At 49.7% G+C, this 17,704-nt stretch overlaps 1 protein-coding gene and 1 non-coding gene across 2 annotated transcripts; both read right to left on the reverse strand.

Moving 5' to 3' along the window:
• Positions 1-536: 536 nt before the first annotated feature.
• NDUFS7 (NADH:ubiquinone oxidoreductase core subunit S7) lies at positions 537-17,668 on the reverse strand. Its single transcript, XM_053581368.1, has 8 exons — positions 17,592-17,668; positions 11,707-11,743; positions 11,001-11,069; positions 10,370-10,487; positions 8,468-8,647; positions 8,344-8,390; positions 6,778-6,866; positions 537-712 (listed from the first exon to the last, which is right to left on the reverse strand). The coding sequence occupies exons 1-8, from the start codon at positions 17,605-17,607 to the stop codon at positions 615-617; spliced, it is 654 nt and encodes a 217-aa protein (XP_053437343.1). The 5' UTR covers positions 17,608-17,668; the 3' UTR covers positions 537-614.
• LOC128580293 (small nucleolar RNA SNORA42/SNORA80 family) lies at positions 15,805-15,940 on the reverse strand. Its single transcript, XR_008378593.1, has one exon. It is a non-coding gene; the product is annotated as a small nucleolar RNA SNORA42/SNORA80 family (small nucleolar RNA).
• Positions 17,669-17,704: the final 36 nt, after the last annotated feature.

A 17,704-nucleotide genomic window follows, 5' to 3' on the forward strand; every position in this document is an offset into this window, starting at 1 on the left:
TCCAGGCCTCAGTTCCTGGTGTGAGCTGTTTACTCTGCCAGACACACCTGAGCTTCCCGTCTCAGTGTTACCAAACTTGGCTAGGCAAAGTGCCTGCACCCCCACCACTGCCCCTCCCAGTCCTAACTGCTGGTCCCCAGAACCATCCCAAACATTCAACAAAAACATGCTGCAGATCTGCAGAACCTGGGCCTTTAGCACCAGCAGCATCTGGCTCTGAATATAAGACAACCAAACATTTGTTGAGTGAATATATATCCTTGATGTCCACACAGAATCTACAAGACAAAGGGACTGGCTGAGAACATGCGCCAGAGGAGGCAGAGCCAGCGATCTCCCCAAAGCCCTGGGTGAGGCCATGTGAGATTCCAAGCATGGGGTAGCCCAGTGGAGCATGTGGCTTTTCTCTCTCCAGCCCCATCTCCCTGAGCCATTACCTACTACTTGGACATGGGCCATGCCATGGACCCCAGGGTAGGCTCCGATTAGGGTACAGACAGGACCTTCCCCCACATACCACTTTGGGGGGAGGGTAGTGGGACCTGAGGGCAGCTTTATTGACGATCTCTAGGGGCAACACAGGACGTGCTCCGGTGGCTCCAGTAGTGGTGGCACTACCTGCGGTACCAGATCTTGAGCCTCTGCTCCCTCTTGATCTTCCTCTGTAGCTGCAGGATGCCATACAGCAAGGCCTCCGCCGTGGGTGGGCAGCCTGTGGGCAGGACTGTGCCTCAGCTTCCCTCCCCATAATAACCAGCCCCAGCCAGAACAGCAAAGCCATCTATGGCCCATCCCTTTCCCCTGCACATTTGTACAGGGCACTCAGGTCAGCCTCTGAAGGTAGAGCCTGGCAGTGTAACTCTCCTTTGACAGGTGGGGAAACCGAGGGTCTGAGAGACAGGAGACTTGCCCAAAGTCACACCTCAAACAAGCAATTGACCAGGGGGTTGGCTCCTGATAAAGGTAAACAAGCTTACAGACTATGTATCCCTCAAAACCTCAGTCCACTGTACCCTCCTTTTTTTTTTTGAGCTTCTAAATATGAATTTATTTCATTTAAACACATTTCCACAGGGTGGCACCTGTGGCTCAAGGAGTAGGGCGCAGGTCCCATATGCCAGAGGTGGCGGGTTCAAACCCAGCCCTGGCCAAAACCACAAAAGGAAAAAAAAAAAAAAACACACATTTGCACACGTGCACAAAGATAAAAATGTCACTTTAAGATTATCCTGATTATCCCTGAAAGGTAACAAAAATGAGACCACAGCCTTACAATAAACTGTGCTACAGGGCTTCATTGCCATCAACTACCATGGAGATACTTTTATTTTATTTATTTATTTTTTTTCTTTTTTTTTTTTCTTCTCTGGGTTTTTTTTTTTTTTTTTTGGCCAGGGCTGGGTTTAGAACCCACCACCTCCGGCATATGAGACTGGGGCCCTACCCCTTGAGCCACAGGCGCCACCCACCATGGAGATACTTAAGGCACACGTTCCCCCCCCACCCCCGCCCCCAGGCTCCCAGCGGGAAGGTGGCACACCTGTGTGCGTCCTGTAGTGGTCTTTCATGGCAGAAGCTGTGAGGAATGAGTAGCGGCAGGTGGGCCAGGTGCATTTAAATGGCTTTTCTCTGTCTGGAGTTTTATGTGGTTGTTCAGGGCCCACTTCTCTGTGAAACTTCTATCGCATAAGTGGCATGTAAATTTCCTTTCTTTTGGGGTGCCAACTCCATGTTTGCCTAGTAGGTGAGTATTTAAGTGCCACTGTACCCTCCTTTATATCACAAGCATGGCCAGGCATATCAATGTCAGGCTCTGTCCCCTCCTCTTGCCCTGGCTGGGAGATTCCCCAGCACCAGGCCTGGGGTGGAGGCCTCTCTGGGACCCAGTGCTGTTGCCCACAACGTGTGGGCCCAGAAAAGGTACTTGATAAATATTTGCCGAATGCTAAGCAAATCAACAGTTTTCAACTAGCTCTAATTGGATGTTAAAACCTGTTTCTTTAGCTGGGTGTTGTGGTGGGTAGCTGTAGTCCAACCACTGGGGAGGCTGAGGCAAGAGGATCACTTGAGCCCAAAAGTTCAGTTGCTGTGAGCCTTGAGGCCAGAGCACTCTACCAAGGGTGACAAAGTGAAACTCTGTCTCAAAAAAAACAAAAACAGCAACAACAACAACAAAAAAACCCTGTTTCCCTGCCTTTTGAGAATTACCTGAACATGACTTAGGTCAGAATTGGATGCCTTCTCCCAGTCCCTATGTAGCTCCACTTCCTGACTTGCTAGCCCCTAACTACCATCAGGGCAGGTGCCCCTGTGGGATGCCCCTCTTGGACCCTGCAAGGTGTGGAAATTCGACAGGATCACTGGGAAAATAAAGGAAGCCCAATTCAATGTGAACTTTAGATACACAACCAAATTTTAAAAAATATACTCTTATGCAGCCTTAAAGAAAGAAAGATGGAGACTTTACCTCTTTTATGTTTACAAGGATGGAGCTGGAACAAAGTATCTCAAGAATGGAAGAAAAAGGGCGGCGCCTGTGGCTCAGTGAGTAGGGCGCTGGCCCCATATGCCAAGGGTGGCGGGTTCAAACCTGGCCCCGGCCAAACTGCAACAAAAAATAGCCGGGCATTGTGGCAGGCGCCTGTAGTTCAAGCTACTCAGGAGGCTGAGGCAAGAGAATCGCCTAAACCCAGGAGCTGGAGGTTGCTGTGAGCTGTGACGCCATAGCACTCTACTGAGGGTAAAAAAGTGAGACTCTGTCTCTAAAAACTACATAAGTAAATAAATAAAAAATAAAGAGTTCACACTCCTTAAAAAATAAAAAATTAAAAAAAAAAAAATGGGGGCGGCGCCTGTGGCTCAGTTGGTAAGGCGCCAGGCCCCATATACCAAGGGCAGCGGGTTCAAACCTGGCCCCGGTTGAACTGCAACCATAAAATAGTTGGGCGTTGTGGCGGGCGCCTGTAGTCCCAGCTACTCGGGAGGCTGAGGCAAGAGAATCGCTTAAGCCCAGGAGTCGGAGGGTTGCTATGAGCTGTGTGATGCCCTGGCACTCTACCAAGGGCCATAAAGTGAGACTCTGTCTCTACAAAAAAAAAAAAAAAAAAAGAATGGAAGAAAAAGTATCCAATGTACTCAGCCCTACTATGAAACTATAAAACTATGAAATTATAGCCTAAGAATATGGGGAAAAGAGAAAGGGAGGGGAAGGAAGGAGGAATATGGGCGGAGGGAGGGTAACTGGTGGGACCACACCTATGGTGCATCTTATAAGGGTACATGGGAAACTTACTAAATGTCGAATATAAATGTTTTTTTTTTTTTTTTTGTAGAGACAGAGTCTCACTGTACCGCCCTCGGGTAGAGTGCTGTGGCGTCACACAGCTCACAGCAACCTCTAACTCTTGGGCTTACACGATTCTCTTGCCTCAGCCTCCCGAGCAGCTGGGACTACAGGCGCGCGCCACAATGCCCGGCTATTTTTCTGTTGCAGTTTGGCCGTGGCTGGGTCCGAACCCGCCACCCTTGGCATATGGGGCCGGCGCCCTACTCACTGAGCCACAGGCGCTGCCCAGAATATAAATGTTTTAACACAATAACTAAGAAAAAGCCAGAAAGGCTATGTTAACCAGTGTGATGAAAATATTTCCAATTTTGGGCAGCACCTGTGGCTCAAAGGAGTAAAGCCCCAGCCCCATATGCTGGAGGTGGCAGGTTCAAACTCAGCCCCGGCCAAAAACTGCAAAAAAAAAGAATGGGGCGGCCGCTGTGGCTCAAAGGGGTAGGGCGCCAGCCCCATATGCCGGAGGTGGTGGTGGGTTCAAACCCAGCCCCGGCCAAAAAAACTGCAAAAAAAGAAAATATTTCCAATTGTACATAAAACCAGCACAGCATGGTACCCCGTGATTGCATTAATGTACACAGCTATGATTTAAAATAAAATAAAATATATATATACTCTAGGGGTGGTGCCTGTGGCTCAGTGAGTAGGCGCCCACCCCATGTACGGAGGGTGGCGGGTTCGAACCTGGCCCTAGCCAAACTGCAACAAAAAAATAGCCAGGCTCAGCACCTGTGGCTCAAGCAGCTAAGGCGCCAGCCACATATACCTGAGCTGGCGGGTATGAATCCAGCCTGGGCCCACCAAACAACAATGATGGCTGCAACTAAAAAATAGCCGGGCATTGTGGCAGGTGCCTGAAGTCCCAGCTATATGGGAGGTGGAGACCGGAGACTCACTTGAGCCCAGGAATTGGAGGTTACTGTGAGCTGTGATACCATATCACTCTACCCAGGCCAACAGCTTGAGGCTGTCTCAAAAAAAATAAAAATAAAAATAGCCAGGCATTGTGGGGGGCACCTGTAGTCCCATCTACTCCAGAGGCTGAAGCAAAAGAATCGCCTAAGCCCAAGAGCTGGAGGTTGCTGTGACCTGTGACACCTCAGCACTCTACCGAGGACGACAAAGTGAGACTCTGTCTCTTAAAAAATATATATATATACACACACACACACCAAATATTATATTGGATATACCTAATATTATTAAAATAATACTATGCATTGTTTTTGTGACAGTCAAAATTAACTAAGCCTTGGTGGCACCTATAGCTCAGTGGGGAGGGCACAGCCACATACACCAAGGCTGGCGGTTCGAATCCAATCCAGGGCCACTTAAAACAACAATGAAAACTGCAACAACAACAAAAAAGTCGGGCGTTGTGATGGGCGCCTGTAGTCCCAGCTACTTGGGAGGCTGAGGCAAGAGAATTGCTTAAACTCAAGAAGTTTGAGGTTGCTGTGAGCTGTGATGCCATAGCACTCTATCCAGGGCAACAGCTTGAGACTCTTGTCTCAAAAAATAAAAAAAAGGGCAGTGCCTGTGGCTCAGTGGGTAGGGCACTGGCCCCATATACTGAGGGTGGCGGGTTCAAACCAAATTGCAACAACAAAAATAGCCAGGTGTTATAGCAGGTGCCTGTAGTCCCAGCTACTTGGGAGGCTGAGGCAAGAGAATTGCCTAAGCCCAGGAGTTGGAGGTTATTGTGAGCTATGTGACGCCACAGCACTCTACCAAGGGTGATAGAATGAGACTCTGTCTCTACAAAAATATAAAATTAACTTAGCATTTTTCATTTTTATGTGCTAAGTCTGGCCATGGTGGCGATGGCTGGACTTCAAGGGAGCCTAACGTGCCCTCTGTGAGGTTGAAGACTTAGAGACAGTTTTCAGCCTCCAGGAACATTTTCTTGCTTTTTTTTTTTTTTTTTGGTGACAAAGTCTCACTCTGTTGCCCTGGGTAGAGTGTTATGGTATCATGGCTCACAGCCAACTTCAAACTCCTAGGCTTAAGTGATCCTCTTGCCTTAGCCTCCTGAGTAGCTGGACTACAGGCCCCCGCCATAATGCCTAGCTAGTTTTCTCTTTTTAAAGAAACAGGATCTTGCTGGTGCTCAGGCTGGTTTTGAACTTTTTTTTTTTTTGAGACAGAGTCTCAAGCTATCGCTCTGGGGTAGACTACCATGGCATCACAGCTCACAGCAACCTCAAACTCTTAGGCTTAAGTGATTCTCTTGTCTCAGCCTCCCAAGTAACTGGGACTAAAGGCATCCACCACAACACTGGGCTATTTTTTGGTTATAGTTGTCATTGTTGTTTTAGCCTGGCCCAGGCACCCTAGTTGCTGAGCTATAGGTACCAAGCCTGTGCCTGACTTCTTGTTTGCATTTTTGTTTTCTTTTTTTTTTTTTTTGAGACAGAGCCTCAAGCCGTCACCCTGGGTAGAGTACGTGACATCACAGCTCATAGCAACCTCAAACTCCTGGGCTCAAGCGATTCTCCTCTTGCCTCCGCCTCCCAAGTAGCTGGGACCAAAGGCACCAGCCACAACACCCGGCTATCTTTTGCTTGCAGCTGTCATTGTTTGGCGGGCCCAGGCTGGATTCAAACCCACCAGCTAAGGTGTATATAGCTGGCACCTTAGGCGCTTGAGCCACAGGCACCAAGCCTCTTGTTTGCATTTTTAATTGCATTTTCTTAGCTTTGTTTCTGTTAGGCAGAACCATATGAAAATGTAGTTTACTTTTTTTTTTTGTAGAGACAGAGTCTCACTTTACCGCCTTCAGTAGAGTGCCATTATGTCACAGGACTCAAAGCAACCTCTAGCTCTTGGGCTTAAGCGATTCTCTTGCCTCAGCCTCCCAAGCAGCTGGGACTACAGGCGCCCACCACAACGCCCGGCTATTTTTTGGTTGCAGTTTAGCCGGGGCTGGGTTTGAACCTGCCACCCTTGGTATATGAGGCCGGCACCCTACTCACTGAGCCACAGGCGCCACCCAGTTTACTTATTTTTTAGAGATAAGAATCTTATTCTGTTGCCCAGGCTGGAGTGCAATGGCCTCCTCATTTTCTCTTTTTAATAGAAACAGGGTCTTGCTGGTGCTCAGGCTGGTTACAGGCTGGCTACAGCTCACTGCAGCCTCCAACTCCTGGTCTCAAGCAATCCTAGGTGTGTGCTACCTGATTTGACCTCAAACTACAGTTTAAAACTTGAATATTAGCAATTCCACACAGCTCAATCTGATCCCTTTGACACTAGGCCTGGCCCAACATCTGAATAAAATCAAAATCTAAGACTTTTCATCCTCTACTGAGAAAGGGGGAAACACACAGAGTAGACCTGAATCTGATCTATAAAATGGGCAGAATCTTGTCACCTCTGAGGGGAAGGTGAGCTCCACCAGGGTAGATGAGCTGAGGTCCTCAAAAGCTGCTTACCTGGGACGTAGATGTCCACAGGCACGATGCGGTCACAGCCTCGCACAACCGAGTAGGAATAGTGGTAGTACCCTCCTCCATTGGCACAGCTAGGAGAGATGAGAAGGTGCTATGAGGGCAGCTCTGGCCATTAGGATATCCCTAGGGGTGGGTGGCAGCTAGTCCTGTCCCCACCTGCTTTTTTTTTTTTTTTTGAGACAGAGTCTTACTATGTCGCCCTTGGTAGAGTACTGTGGCGTCACGGCTCACGACAACCTCAAACTCTTGGGCTTAAGCGATTCTCTTGCCTCAGCCTCCCAAGCAGCTGGGACTATAGGCGCCACCACAACGCGCCGCTATTTTTGTTGTTGTAGTTGTCATTGTTGTTTTAGTGGCCTGGGCCAGGTTCGAACCCACCAGCTCCAGTGTATATGGCTAGCACCCTAATCACTGAGCTAAAGGCACCGAGCTCCCCACCTGCTTTCAACTGCAAACTATACCCTAGGTCCAGGGTATCAGAATAGGCCAGAATCCAAAGAGATATTGCAGACAAGCAACAAGCAAAGATAAACTGGGCTCCTGAAACCTCACCTAGGACCAGGTAGGTATAAACAAAGGCTGATACACACATGCAAAGGGTTCACCTCCTAAGAGGGGCTTCTGATCATCCCTAGGGACAGTCCAGGGGGTCAGAAGACCCATAACAAAGAGCCCTTGCCAGGGATACAACAAGCCCACACCCCTCTGCAGAGCAACTGGGCCTCAGGCTGGGGACCTGCAGTGAGCCCATTCCTGGTTCTACTTGAGTGAAGCTGCTGGGGGCCACCTCAGGGATAGAATTGTACGTGGGACACTGCTTACCCCGTTAATTCTTAACCTGAGTGCTTGGCACCTAAAGGCCAACTGTGTTAAGTCTGAAATATTCTATAACTATTTGAAATTGAATCACCAGAATAGCCACACACTAGAATATCACTCAGCCATGAAAAGGAACAAGGCTCTGACACAGGTTATATCATGGATAGACCTTGAGGATATCGTGCTCAGTGAGAGAAGCAGACATAGAAGGACACACAGTGTGAGATTCCATTATCCAGAATAGGCAGATCCAAATAGACGAGAAGTGGATTCATGGTTACCAGGGGCTGGTAATTGAATGCTGATGGGGATGGGGCTTCGTTTTAGGATGATGTAATATTCTGGAATTAGATAGTGTCATGGTTGCACAACTTGTGACTACAACTAAAAACCACCGAATTACTATAAAAGGTTGAACTTTATGGTTTATGAATGATAATTTCAATAAAAAATTAAGACTAAATGTCTTTTAATGAAACGATGGCAAGTTAAAAATTAGAGAATACAAAACCGTCCACAGTCAGGACATGGCATCACTAATGTTTCCACAAAGTGAGAGCCAGGTAGGAAGGAGGTAGTCTGTGGCCTGGGCTATGAGTAGACAAAAGAAAATTCTCAGTGGGGTGGCAGCTGTGGGGACAAGTATATTCAGGCCCCTGCTCACTGCCCTACTGGCTATAAATCACAACTGGATAAACTTCACCTGGGAGGAGCTGGGCCAGCACTCACCTCCCCATGGACACGACATAGCGAGGCTCTGGCATCTGGTCGTAGACCTGGAAGGCAGGGAGGAGACAGAGGGGTCTATGTGCAGCTCAGCCCAGGAGAGCTGGGCAGCAGGCCTGAGGCTTACCTTACGGAGCGCTGGGGCCATCTTGTTTGTGAGTGTTCCAGCCACAATCATCACATCAGCCTGGCGAGGGCTGGCACGGAAGACCACGCCAAAGCGGTCCATGTCATAACGGGGTGCGGCCATGTGCATCATCTCCACGGCACAGCAGGCCAGGCCAAAGGTCATGGGCCACAGCGAACTCTGGGGGAGGAACCAGGGCTTGGGTCAGAGGCAGCAGCCACCACTGTGTGATGACTATGAACCTTCACATAGAGACACTTAGAACTCCCACATCCCTGGGAAGGGGCAGCCTATTCAGCTCACGTTCCTGGTAGAGCTGAGTGAGGATAAGCTGGCTGTCCAGACACCCCATAGAATTGTAAGGGGAGGTCTTCTTAGCGAATGCTTCCCACCAGCCATGTTAATAAATAAAACAAAAACAATGAAGTAAAACTAGTCTTCGTAACATAGTCATTCAACCTGGGTTTTCCTAAAGACTGTATCATTTCAACATGTGGTGCTAGCCACACTCTTAGCATGCAGCTGCCCCTAATGGCTGGTGGCTATCTATAGCCACATGGGTCTAAATCCAGGGACTCTTGAGTTAACCAGCTCCAGATCTGCCTGCCTGCAACAGCTGGTAGGGACCTGTGCTAGCTCCTGTTTTACACTCAACACTGCCCAGGCTTTATCTGCCAACACTGCAGTTACCAGCCTAAATGCAGGGCCTCCAGGAAGCCCCTGGGGGGCTTGGCCTTGGCCACCCCCTGCCATTTCTCCCATTGTCCCCACTCTACACCTGATTCTGAGCCTTGGAAATAGCCCCTGTTGTCCCAGTAGATACGATGACCCAGGTGATGGGGCCCAGGTTACAGAGCAGGGAGGGATGGCCAGGTCCACCTGACCAGAACCTGCAGATGGACGGGCCCTAAGTAGCCCCAGGTTTCCCCTCTCACAACACTGCAGCAGGTATGTCTGTCTTGGCAGCTGAGGACCCTGGCAGGATGTACACTGTGGCCTCAGTTATGAGAAATAAAAACAGGCTCAGTGCCTGTAGCTCAGCGGCTAGGGTGCCAGACACATATGCAGGAGCTGGTGGGTTTGAACCCAGTTGGGGCCTGCCAAACAACAATGAAAACTACAACCAAAAAGATAACTAGGCATTGTGGCAGGTGCCTATAGTCTCAGCTACTTGGGAAGCTGAGGTGAAAGAATCACTTAAGCCCAGAAGTTTGAGGTTGCTGTGAGCTGTGATGTCATCGCACTTTACCGAGGGCAACATAATGAGACTCTGTCTCAAAAAAAAAAGAAACAAAGAGAAGAAAAAGGCATGCATGCCTGTCAATGGGGAATTGTGAGACCTGGACTGTGACCAAGCGCAATGGGTGCTGGACAAGCACTGGCCAGGCCAGATGCACAAGGGCTGCAGAGGCAGGCACAGTAGAACACTGCACCAGGCAGACCCTGTAATGAGTGAGGAGCAGATTTAGGATTTTTACTGAGAGGGATCTATTGTTTTCAGCACATATGACTTTTCTTTTCTTTGGCAGTTTTTGACCAGGGCTGGTTTTGAACCCGCCACCTCCGGCATATGGGGCCAGCGCCCTACTCTGTTGAGCTACAGGCGCCATCCTCACATGTGACTTTTCTAACTTAAAAAAATTTTTTTTCTTTTACATTAAAAGTGAAATGAGAGGAATAAGCAGGAGCCAGAAAGACACAGGCAAAAAGGGACAAGTTTGCCAAATGTGGCTGAAGGAGGCATCCAGCCATGGGGCTGGCAGTGCGGGGGTAGAGAAGTAGGTGAATACAAGATGGAATCATGTGTCTGTGTATGTGCACGTGCCTATGTGTATACACATGTGCATCTATGCAGAGAAAGGCCCTTAGGACAGAGGGTCTACTGGCACAGAGGGGGCTCACCCGGCGGGCCCAGTTGATAAGGTCATCCAGCTTGGCCACCACATACTCGCCCCGGCTGCTGGGAAATGCAGTGGGTCTAGGGACCACAGTTCTGGCTTTCGTCACAGCGGGCTGGGTGCTAGAATGGAGACATGCACCCAGGGAAATGTCAGCCAAGCAGACATTCACAGGAGGCAGATGCTGGCCACCCACAGCCTCTGTGCGGGAAACTGGCCCACAGCAGCTTCTCCAAGGGAGGGACAGAGTTGTAGTCATGGGCAAGGTCCCAGGACAGCACCAGGCAGAACACTAAAGCTCACAGGGCCCAGCAGAGCTGGTGGGACATGCCAGACAAGCAAAGGAATGAAAGCTGGCCATTCTTTTTTTTTTTTTGGCCGGGGCTGGGTTTGAACCCAATACCTCCGGTATATGGGGCCAGTGCCCTACTCCTTGAGCCACAGGCTCCACCCTGAAAGCTGGCCATTCTTGGGGGCTTTGGGGATATGCTGCCAGAGGCTTGGACCAGAAGAGGGCAGGGCCAAGATACCATACTCAGAGTCCCAGGAGGTCCCGAGACATACCAGGAAAGGGAGAGATGAAAGGGGCACTGTGGACATGCAACCTCCCCCTGCCCCCCGAAAGCCAGCCTCACCTGCTTGGGCCATCAGCAGCAGCACTCTGATGGACATCTTGGGCCAGCACTGCTGTGCCCACGCTGGAGCTGCCGAGGGGCAGATGAGTCAGTACCCGACCAAGGCTCCACTGGCTCTCTTGGAGCTATACCCAAGTCCCTCCCATCTATCCCCTTCCTCATGTGGAACCTCGAGCACTTCTGCCCACCCATCCCTTGTTCTCTCACTCAGGCCAGTAGACAGAACTTGGGGCCAGGTAGCCATAGCCCAACTCCCTGAAGCTCTGTAGACTTGAACAAAGTGTCCTAACAGAAGGCACCCTATAGGTCAGCAGGCTGCTAAGCGATAGTGTCTAGGCATAGAGGATCCCAGGACTATCTCTGGGACCAGGCTCTCCACACGAGACTGAAGAGATATTGGTAGGTCCCCTGGGTGGGCTGTCCTCACTGTTCCACCAAATTTTGAAGGAGGCTTGCACAGGACTATATATTAGCAGGAGCTCACAAGATGCCTTCCCACAATAAGTGACAACTGAGCTCTGCAGGCACCAGGTGGACAAACATGATCAAGTCCTGCCTCTGCCAACTACTTCACAGGCTGTCCCCATGGGGAGGCCCTGGCATACCATAAGCTGTCCACAGGCAGTTAACCCCAGTCCTGCCCCTCATTCACCTAGTAACTTTCAACAAGGGCCCTCCCGGCTTAGGGATGGAGATGGACACTCACCGCAAACCCAGGATCCGGAAGCAGAGCAGGCCAGGAGCTGCAAAAGAACCAGAGGAAGGGGTGGTAGTAAGCTTCAGGCAGCCCCAGGAGCCATTCTCCTAGGTCAAGCCCCTAGGCATTTCCCCATCAGGTCCCCACATGGCATGCCCTCATTCTTGTGGGGGTGTGGGTTCTTTTCCAGGACCCCCGTGGAACAAAACATACTCGGCACACTGCAGCTGCCTTCCCTGGCAAGCTTTACCTACCCCAGTTGCATTGCTCCCTCAGGGCCTTCACCACTGCTAGTCCCTCTATCTGGAACACCTGTACCACATCTGCACAGGGCTGGCCCTTTCTCTCTATTGTAGGTCATCAAGCCTACAATAGCCCCCCAGGCAGTCTGGATCCTGGCACACGGTTCCATCTTGTCTATGTGTACTTGTGTGTTGCCTCTTCCTAGAGATGCCAGAGCCTCCCTGGTTTGCCATGTGCTCATCTTGGCCTTTGCTGCTGCTTCAAAGAGCATGTGTTCCTTGCTCCAGGCCCTGAGCTGGTGCTCAGAGTTTCCTATACAGCTAAGCTAGGCCCCTGTCCTCCAGGAAGGCCCCTCCCACATCAACCTACACAGCAAAGTGCCCCTGAGAGGAGCTTACTGCAAAGCACAGAGGAGGAAATGCTTTGATCAAAGGCCTCCTGGAGACCTTCCTGGAGGGAGAAGCCTGACACACAAGTAGGTTGTTGCCAGAGAAGCACTCAGGGCAAGAAAGGCCCAGAGATGTGAGAGATTCTGGTGTATGAGGTAAAGCAAGAAAGCGCAAGATTGATGCCCATTATGGGCTGAATTATGTCCCCCCAATTCCTATGTTGAAGCCTTAACCCCAGGGCCCATGACTGGTTTGGAGACAGGGTCTGTAAGAGGCCATTAAGGTACAATGAAGTCATTAGGGTGGGCTCTCATCCAACATAAGTTATGAGTTTACAAGAAAAGGTAATCAGGGCTGGGTGCAAGGTGTTCGCCAGGCTGAGGTGGATCATTTGAGGCCAGGAGTTCAAGACCACCCTGGGCAATACAGTAAGACTCCACCTCTACAAAAAATGTACAGGTGTGGGCGGCACCTGGGGCTCAAAGGGGTAGTGCACCAGCCCCATATGCCGGAGGTGGCGGGTTCAAACCCAGCCCTGGCCAAAAACTGCAAAAAAAAAAATTTACAGGTGTACACCCGTAGTCCCAGCTACTCAAAAGACCAAGGCAGGAGGATTGCTTGAGCCCAGGAGTTGGAGGCTGCAGTAAGCTGTGATGTCATCACTGTACTTCAGTCTGGGCAATCAAGTAAGAACTTGTCTCTCAGGCAGCGCCTGTGGCTTAGTGGGTAGGGCATTGGCCCCATGTATCAAGGGAGGCAGGTTTGAATCCAGCCCTGGCCAGCTAAAACAGCAGTGGAAACTGCAACAAAAAATAGCCAGGTGTGTGGCGGGCGCCTGTAGTCCCAGCTACTCAGGAGGCTGAGGCAAGACAATCACTTAAGCCTAAGAATTGGAGGTTGCGGGGCGGCGCCTGTGGCTCAGTGAGTGGGGCGCCGGCCCCATATGCCGAGGGTGGCGGGTTCGGACCCAGCCCCGGCCAAACTGCAACAACAACAACAACAAAAAAATAGCCGGGCGTTGTGGCGGGCGCCTGTAGTCCCAGCTGCTCGGGAGGCTGAGGCAAGAGAATCGCGTAAGCCCAGGAGTTGGAGGTTGCTGTGAGCCGTGTGACGCCACGGCACTCTACCCGAGGGCGGTACAGTGAGACTCTGTCTCTACAAAAAAAAAAAAAAAAAAAAGAATTGGAGGTTGCTGTGAGCTGTGATGCCATAATACTCTACAGAGGGAAATAGAATGAACTGTCTCAAAAAAAAAAGAACTGGTATCTTTTTTTGGGGGGGGGACAGTTTCACTATGTTGCCCTCAGTAGTGTGCCATGGCATCACAGCTCACAGCTGGCGTCACCTCAAACTCCTGGGCTTAAGTGATTCTCTTCCCTCAGACTCCCAAGTAGCTGGGACTACAGGTGCTCACCACAATGCCCAGCTATTTTTTTTTGGTTGCAATTGTCACTGTTGTTTAGCTGGCCTGGGCCGGGTTGGAACCCCCCAGCCTCAGTGTATGTGGCCAGTGCCTTACCAACTGATCTACAGGCACCACCAAGAACTTGTCTCTTAAAAAGAGAAGAAAAGACCAAGGAATGAAGCTCAGAAGGAGAAAGCCCTTCCAACACCTTCATCTTGACTTTCAGCCCCCAGAACTATAAGAAAATAATCTTGGGTGGCGCCTGTGGCTCAAGGAGTAGGGCACCGGTCCCATATGCCGGAGGTGGTGGGTTCAAACCCAGCCCCGGCCAAAAAACCACAAAAAAAAAAAAAAAATAGAGAAAATAATCTTTGTTGTTTAAGTTACCCTATTTGTGGTACATTGCTGTGTGGTCTGACAGGGAGGTGAGGCTGAAAGAAGAAACTGTGGCCAGGCTATGGGCAACCTCCAAAGTCCAGGGCTGGGGTCTGACCAGGCAATCCACACAGCCTTTTTCCTTTTCTGAGCCCCACCCTTAATCTCGTCCAGGGGATCGCTTGAGCCCAAGAGTTTGAGGTTGCTGTGAGCTATGACACCACAGCACTCTCCCATGGGTGACAAAGTGAGATTCTGTCTCAAAAAAAAAAAAAAACACAAACAAAATCTTCATTGTCATTAACTTTTTACTGAAAATCTCAAAATTAACCTTTCATTCATTCAGAGTGTTGGTGACAAAACAAACCATTATTAGCTGGACCTGTAACTTTTCACCAACAGAAACCATAGACATTTCCTAACATGCTACAAGGACTGCAGGTAAGCCACTTTTGTTTTTTTTTGGAGACAGAGTCTCACTTTGTCACCCTCAGAGTGCCATGGCATCATAGCTCGCAGCAACTTCAAACTCTTGGGCTCAAGCGATTCTTTTGCCTCAGTCTCCTGAGTAGCTAGGACTACAGGTGCCCGCCACACGTCTAAGCTCTTTATAGAGGAGATGGGGTCTCGCAGTGGCTCAGGTCGTCGTGAACCTGTGAGCTCAGGCAATCCACCCGCCTCGGCCTCGTGAGCCACCTTGCTGGGCCCAGAAGCCACATTTCTTGTCTTCATTACGCCAGAATTATAGTCATTATTAGACCCACCACTAGACTTTGGCATTGTATTGCATGTGTTAATAATGCAAGCACTTAAGATTACTAAGCCACCTACCAGCTTTCAAAATATATATATATATATTTATTTATTTATTTTGAGACAGTCTCACTCTGTTGATCAGCTAGAGCAGGCGTCCTCAAACTTTTTAAACAGGGGGCCAATTCACTGTTGGAGGGCCGGACTATAGTTTAAAAAAAAAAAAAAACTATGAACAAATTCCTATGCACACTGCACATATCTTATTTTGAAGTAAAAAAACAAAACGGGAACAAATACACTGCCTCATGTGGCCTGTGGGACGCAGTTTGAGGACCCCTGAGCTAGAGTGTCCTGGTGTCAGCCTAGCTCACAGCAACCTCAACTCCTGGGCTTGAGCAATCCTCTTGCCTCTGCATAGCTAGGACTACAGGTGTCTGGCACCACCACCAGCTAATTTTTCTATTTTTTTTTTATGAGACAGATTCTCACTATGTTGCCTTTGGTAGAGTGCCGTGAAGTCAGAGGTCACAGCAACCTCAAACTCTTGGGCTTAATCGATTCTCTTGTCTCAGCCTCCCAAGTAGCTGGGACTACAGGGACTCGCCACAACGCCCAGCTATTACTTTGTTGTTGTTGCAGTTGTCATTGTTGTTTAGCAGGCCTGGGCCGGGCTTGAACTTGCCAGTCTCAGTGTATGTGGCTGGTGCCCTACTCAATGAGCTATGGCTGCTGAGCCTAATTTTTCTATTTTTAGTAGCGACAGAATCTCATTCTTTTTTTTTTTTTTTTTTTTTGAGACAGAGTCTTAAGCTGTCACACTGGGAAGAGTGCAGTGGCATCATACCTCACAGCAACCTCCAACTCTTGGGTTCAAGAGATTCTCCTGCCTCAGTTTTTCTATTTTTATTATTTATTTATTTATTTGTTTGTTTGTTTTTCCTCTATGCAACCCACTTCAGTGCCAGCAGCCTATGGACACATAGGCCAGGCAATGATTCAGAGCCACAATTTGCTCTGGCATGGGGCACTATGAGAGGCTCAGGGGAACGGGCCTGCCATAAATCCAAACCCATGCATACTTTTCCTATTTTTAGTAGAGACAGGGTCTTGCTTTTGCTCAGACTGGTCTCAAACTCCTGAGTTTAAGCAATCCACCCACCTCGGCCTCCCAGAGTGCTAGGATTACACGCCTGAGCCACCTAGCTTGGCCCAGAATCTCACTCTTGCTCCCACTGGTCTCAAACTCCCAACTGCAAGCAATCCACCTGTCTCAGCATCCCAGAGCTCTAGGATCACAGGCTTGAGCCACCACACCCAGCGAAAACAATATTTTGGGTTTTTTTTTTCTTTTTGTAGAGACAGTCTCACTTTATTGCCCTCAGTAGAGTGCTGTGGTGTCACACAGCTCACAGCAACCTTCAACTCCTGGGCTTAGGTGATTCTCTTGCTTCAGCCTCCCGAGTAGCTGGGACTACAGGCGCCAGCCACAACACCCAGCTATTTTTTTGTTGCAGTTTGGCTGGGGCTGGGTTTGAACCCGTCACCCTCTGTATATGGGGCCAGAGGCCTAGTCACTGAGCCACAGGCTCTGCCCTTTTTTCTTGAGACAGTTTGTCACCCCCAGTATAATGCCATGACATCATAGTTCACAGCAACCTCAAATTCTTGGGCTCTAGTGATTCTCTTGCCTCAGCCTCCCAAGAAGCTGGGACTATAGGCATACCACAACGCTGGGCTATTTTTAGAGATGAGGTCTTCTTGCTCTGGCTCAGGCTGGTCTCCAACCTGTGAACTCAGGCAATCCCACCTCAGCCTCCCAGAGTGCTGGGATTACAGGCGTGAGCCACCACGGCCCTGAAAACAGTATTTTGAAATCTGTCTCTAGTATAGCTGATTTCCTTGCAATCTTATACAGATTTTATTCTATACATCTAATAACTTTTTGATCTAAGTAGGAGTCCTCAGGCTTCATCTAATACCAAAAAGGTCCCCAAGCAGGACAGGTTTAGACTCCTACCCGCGAGGCGAAGACAGCGTCCCAGAGGTGGGGAGGGAGATGTCACCCGGCAGTGTCACTACCCGCCGGGTCTCAGTTTCCCTTACTGTACTGTAGAAGTAATAAGAGACCGTTCACCGCCGGCAAAACTGGAGTCCGAGGAGCGACCAGCGTAAAGAAACCCAGAGCGCCTTCGGCGCCTGTGGCTCAGTGAGTAGGGCGCCGGCCCCATATACCGAGGGTGGAGGGTTCAAATTCGGCTCCGGCCAAACTGCAACAAAAAATACCCAGGCATTGTGGCGGGCGCCTGGGATCCCAGCTACTCGGGAGGCTGAGGCAAGAGAATCGCCTAAGCCCAAGAGCTGGAGGTTGCTGTGAGCTGTGACGACACAGCACTCTACCCAGGGCGACAAAGTGAGATTCTGTCTCTAAATTAAAAAATAAAGAAAGAAAGAAAGAAACCCTCAAGACATGATTGCAAGAGGGACTTTGCCTAACAATTGCAATCAATGTAACCTGGCTTATTGTACCCTCAATGAATCCCCAACAATAAAAATAAAAAAAAAAACTTTCAAAAAATAAATAAATAAATAAAAATCCTTTCATAAAAAAAAAAAGAAAGAAAGAAAGAAACCCTGAGCGCACCGCTGCCCGACGCCGGCCCAGGCCTACGCCCCGGCCCTTGCCACCCATGTCCCCGAGCCCCTGAGCCCGCCAACAACACACTCACCCACCAGCATCGCCATCTTGGCCTCGGCCTTCAGACAACCTCTGTGGTCCGTCCTCCTTAGCCCTCCGGGTTCCCCGGGGCCTCCGACAAAGAGGCTCGGAGAGAGTGAGGAA

This window comes from Nycticebus coucang, chromosome 2, assembly GCF_027406575.1.
Source record: "Nycticebus coucang isolate mNycCou1 chromosome 2, mNycCou1.pri, whole genome shotgun sequence".
NCBI lineage: Eukaryota > Metazoa > Chordata > Mammalia > Primates > Lorisidae > Nycticebus > Nycticebus coucang.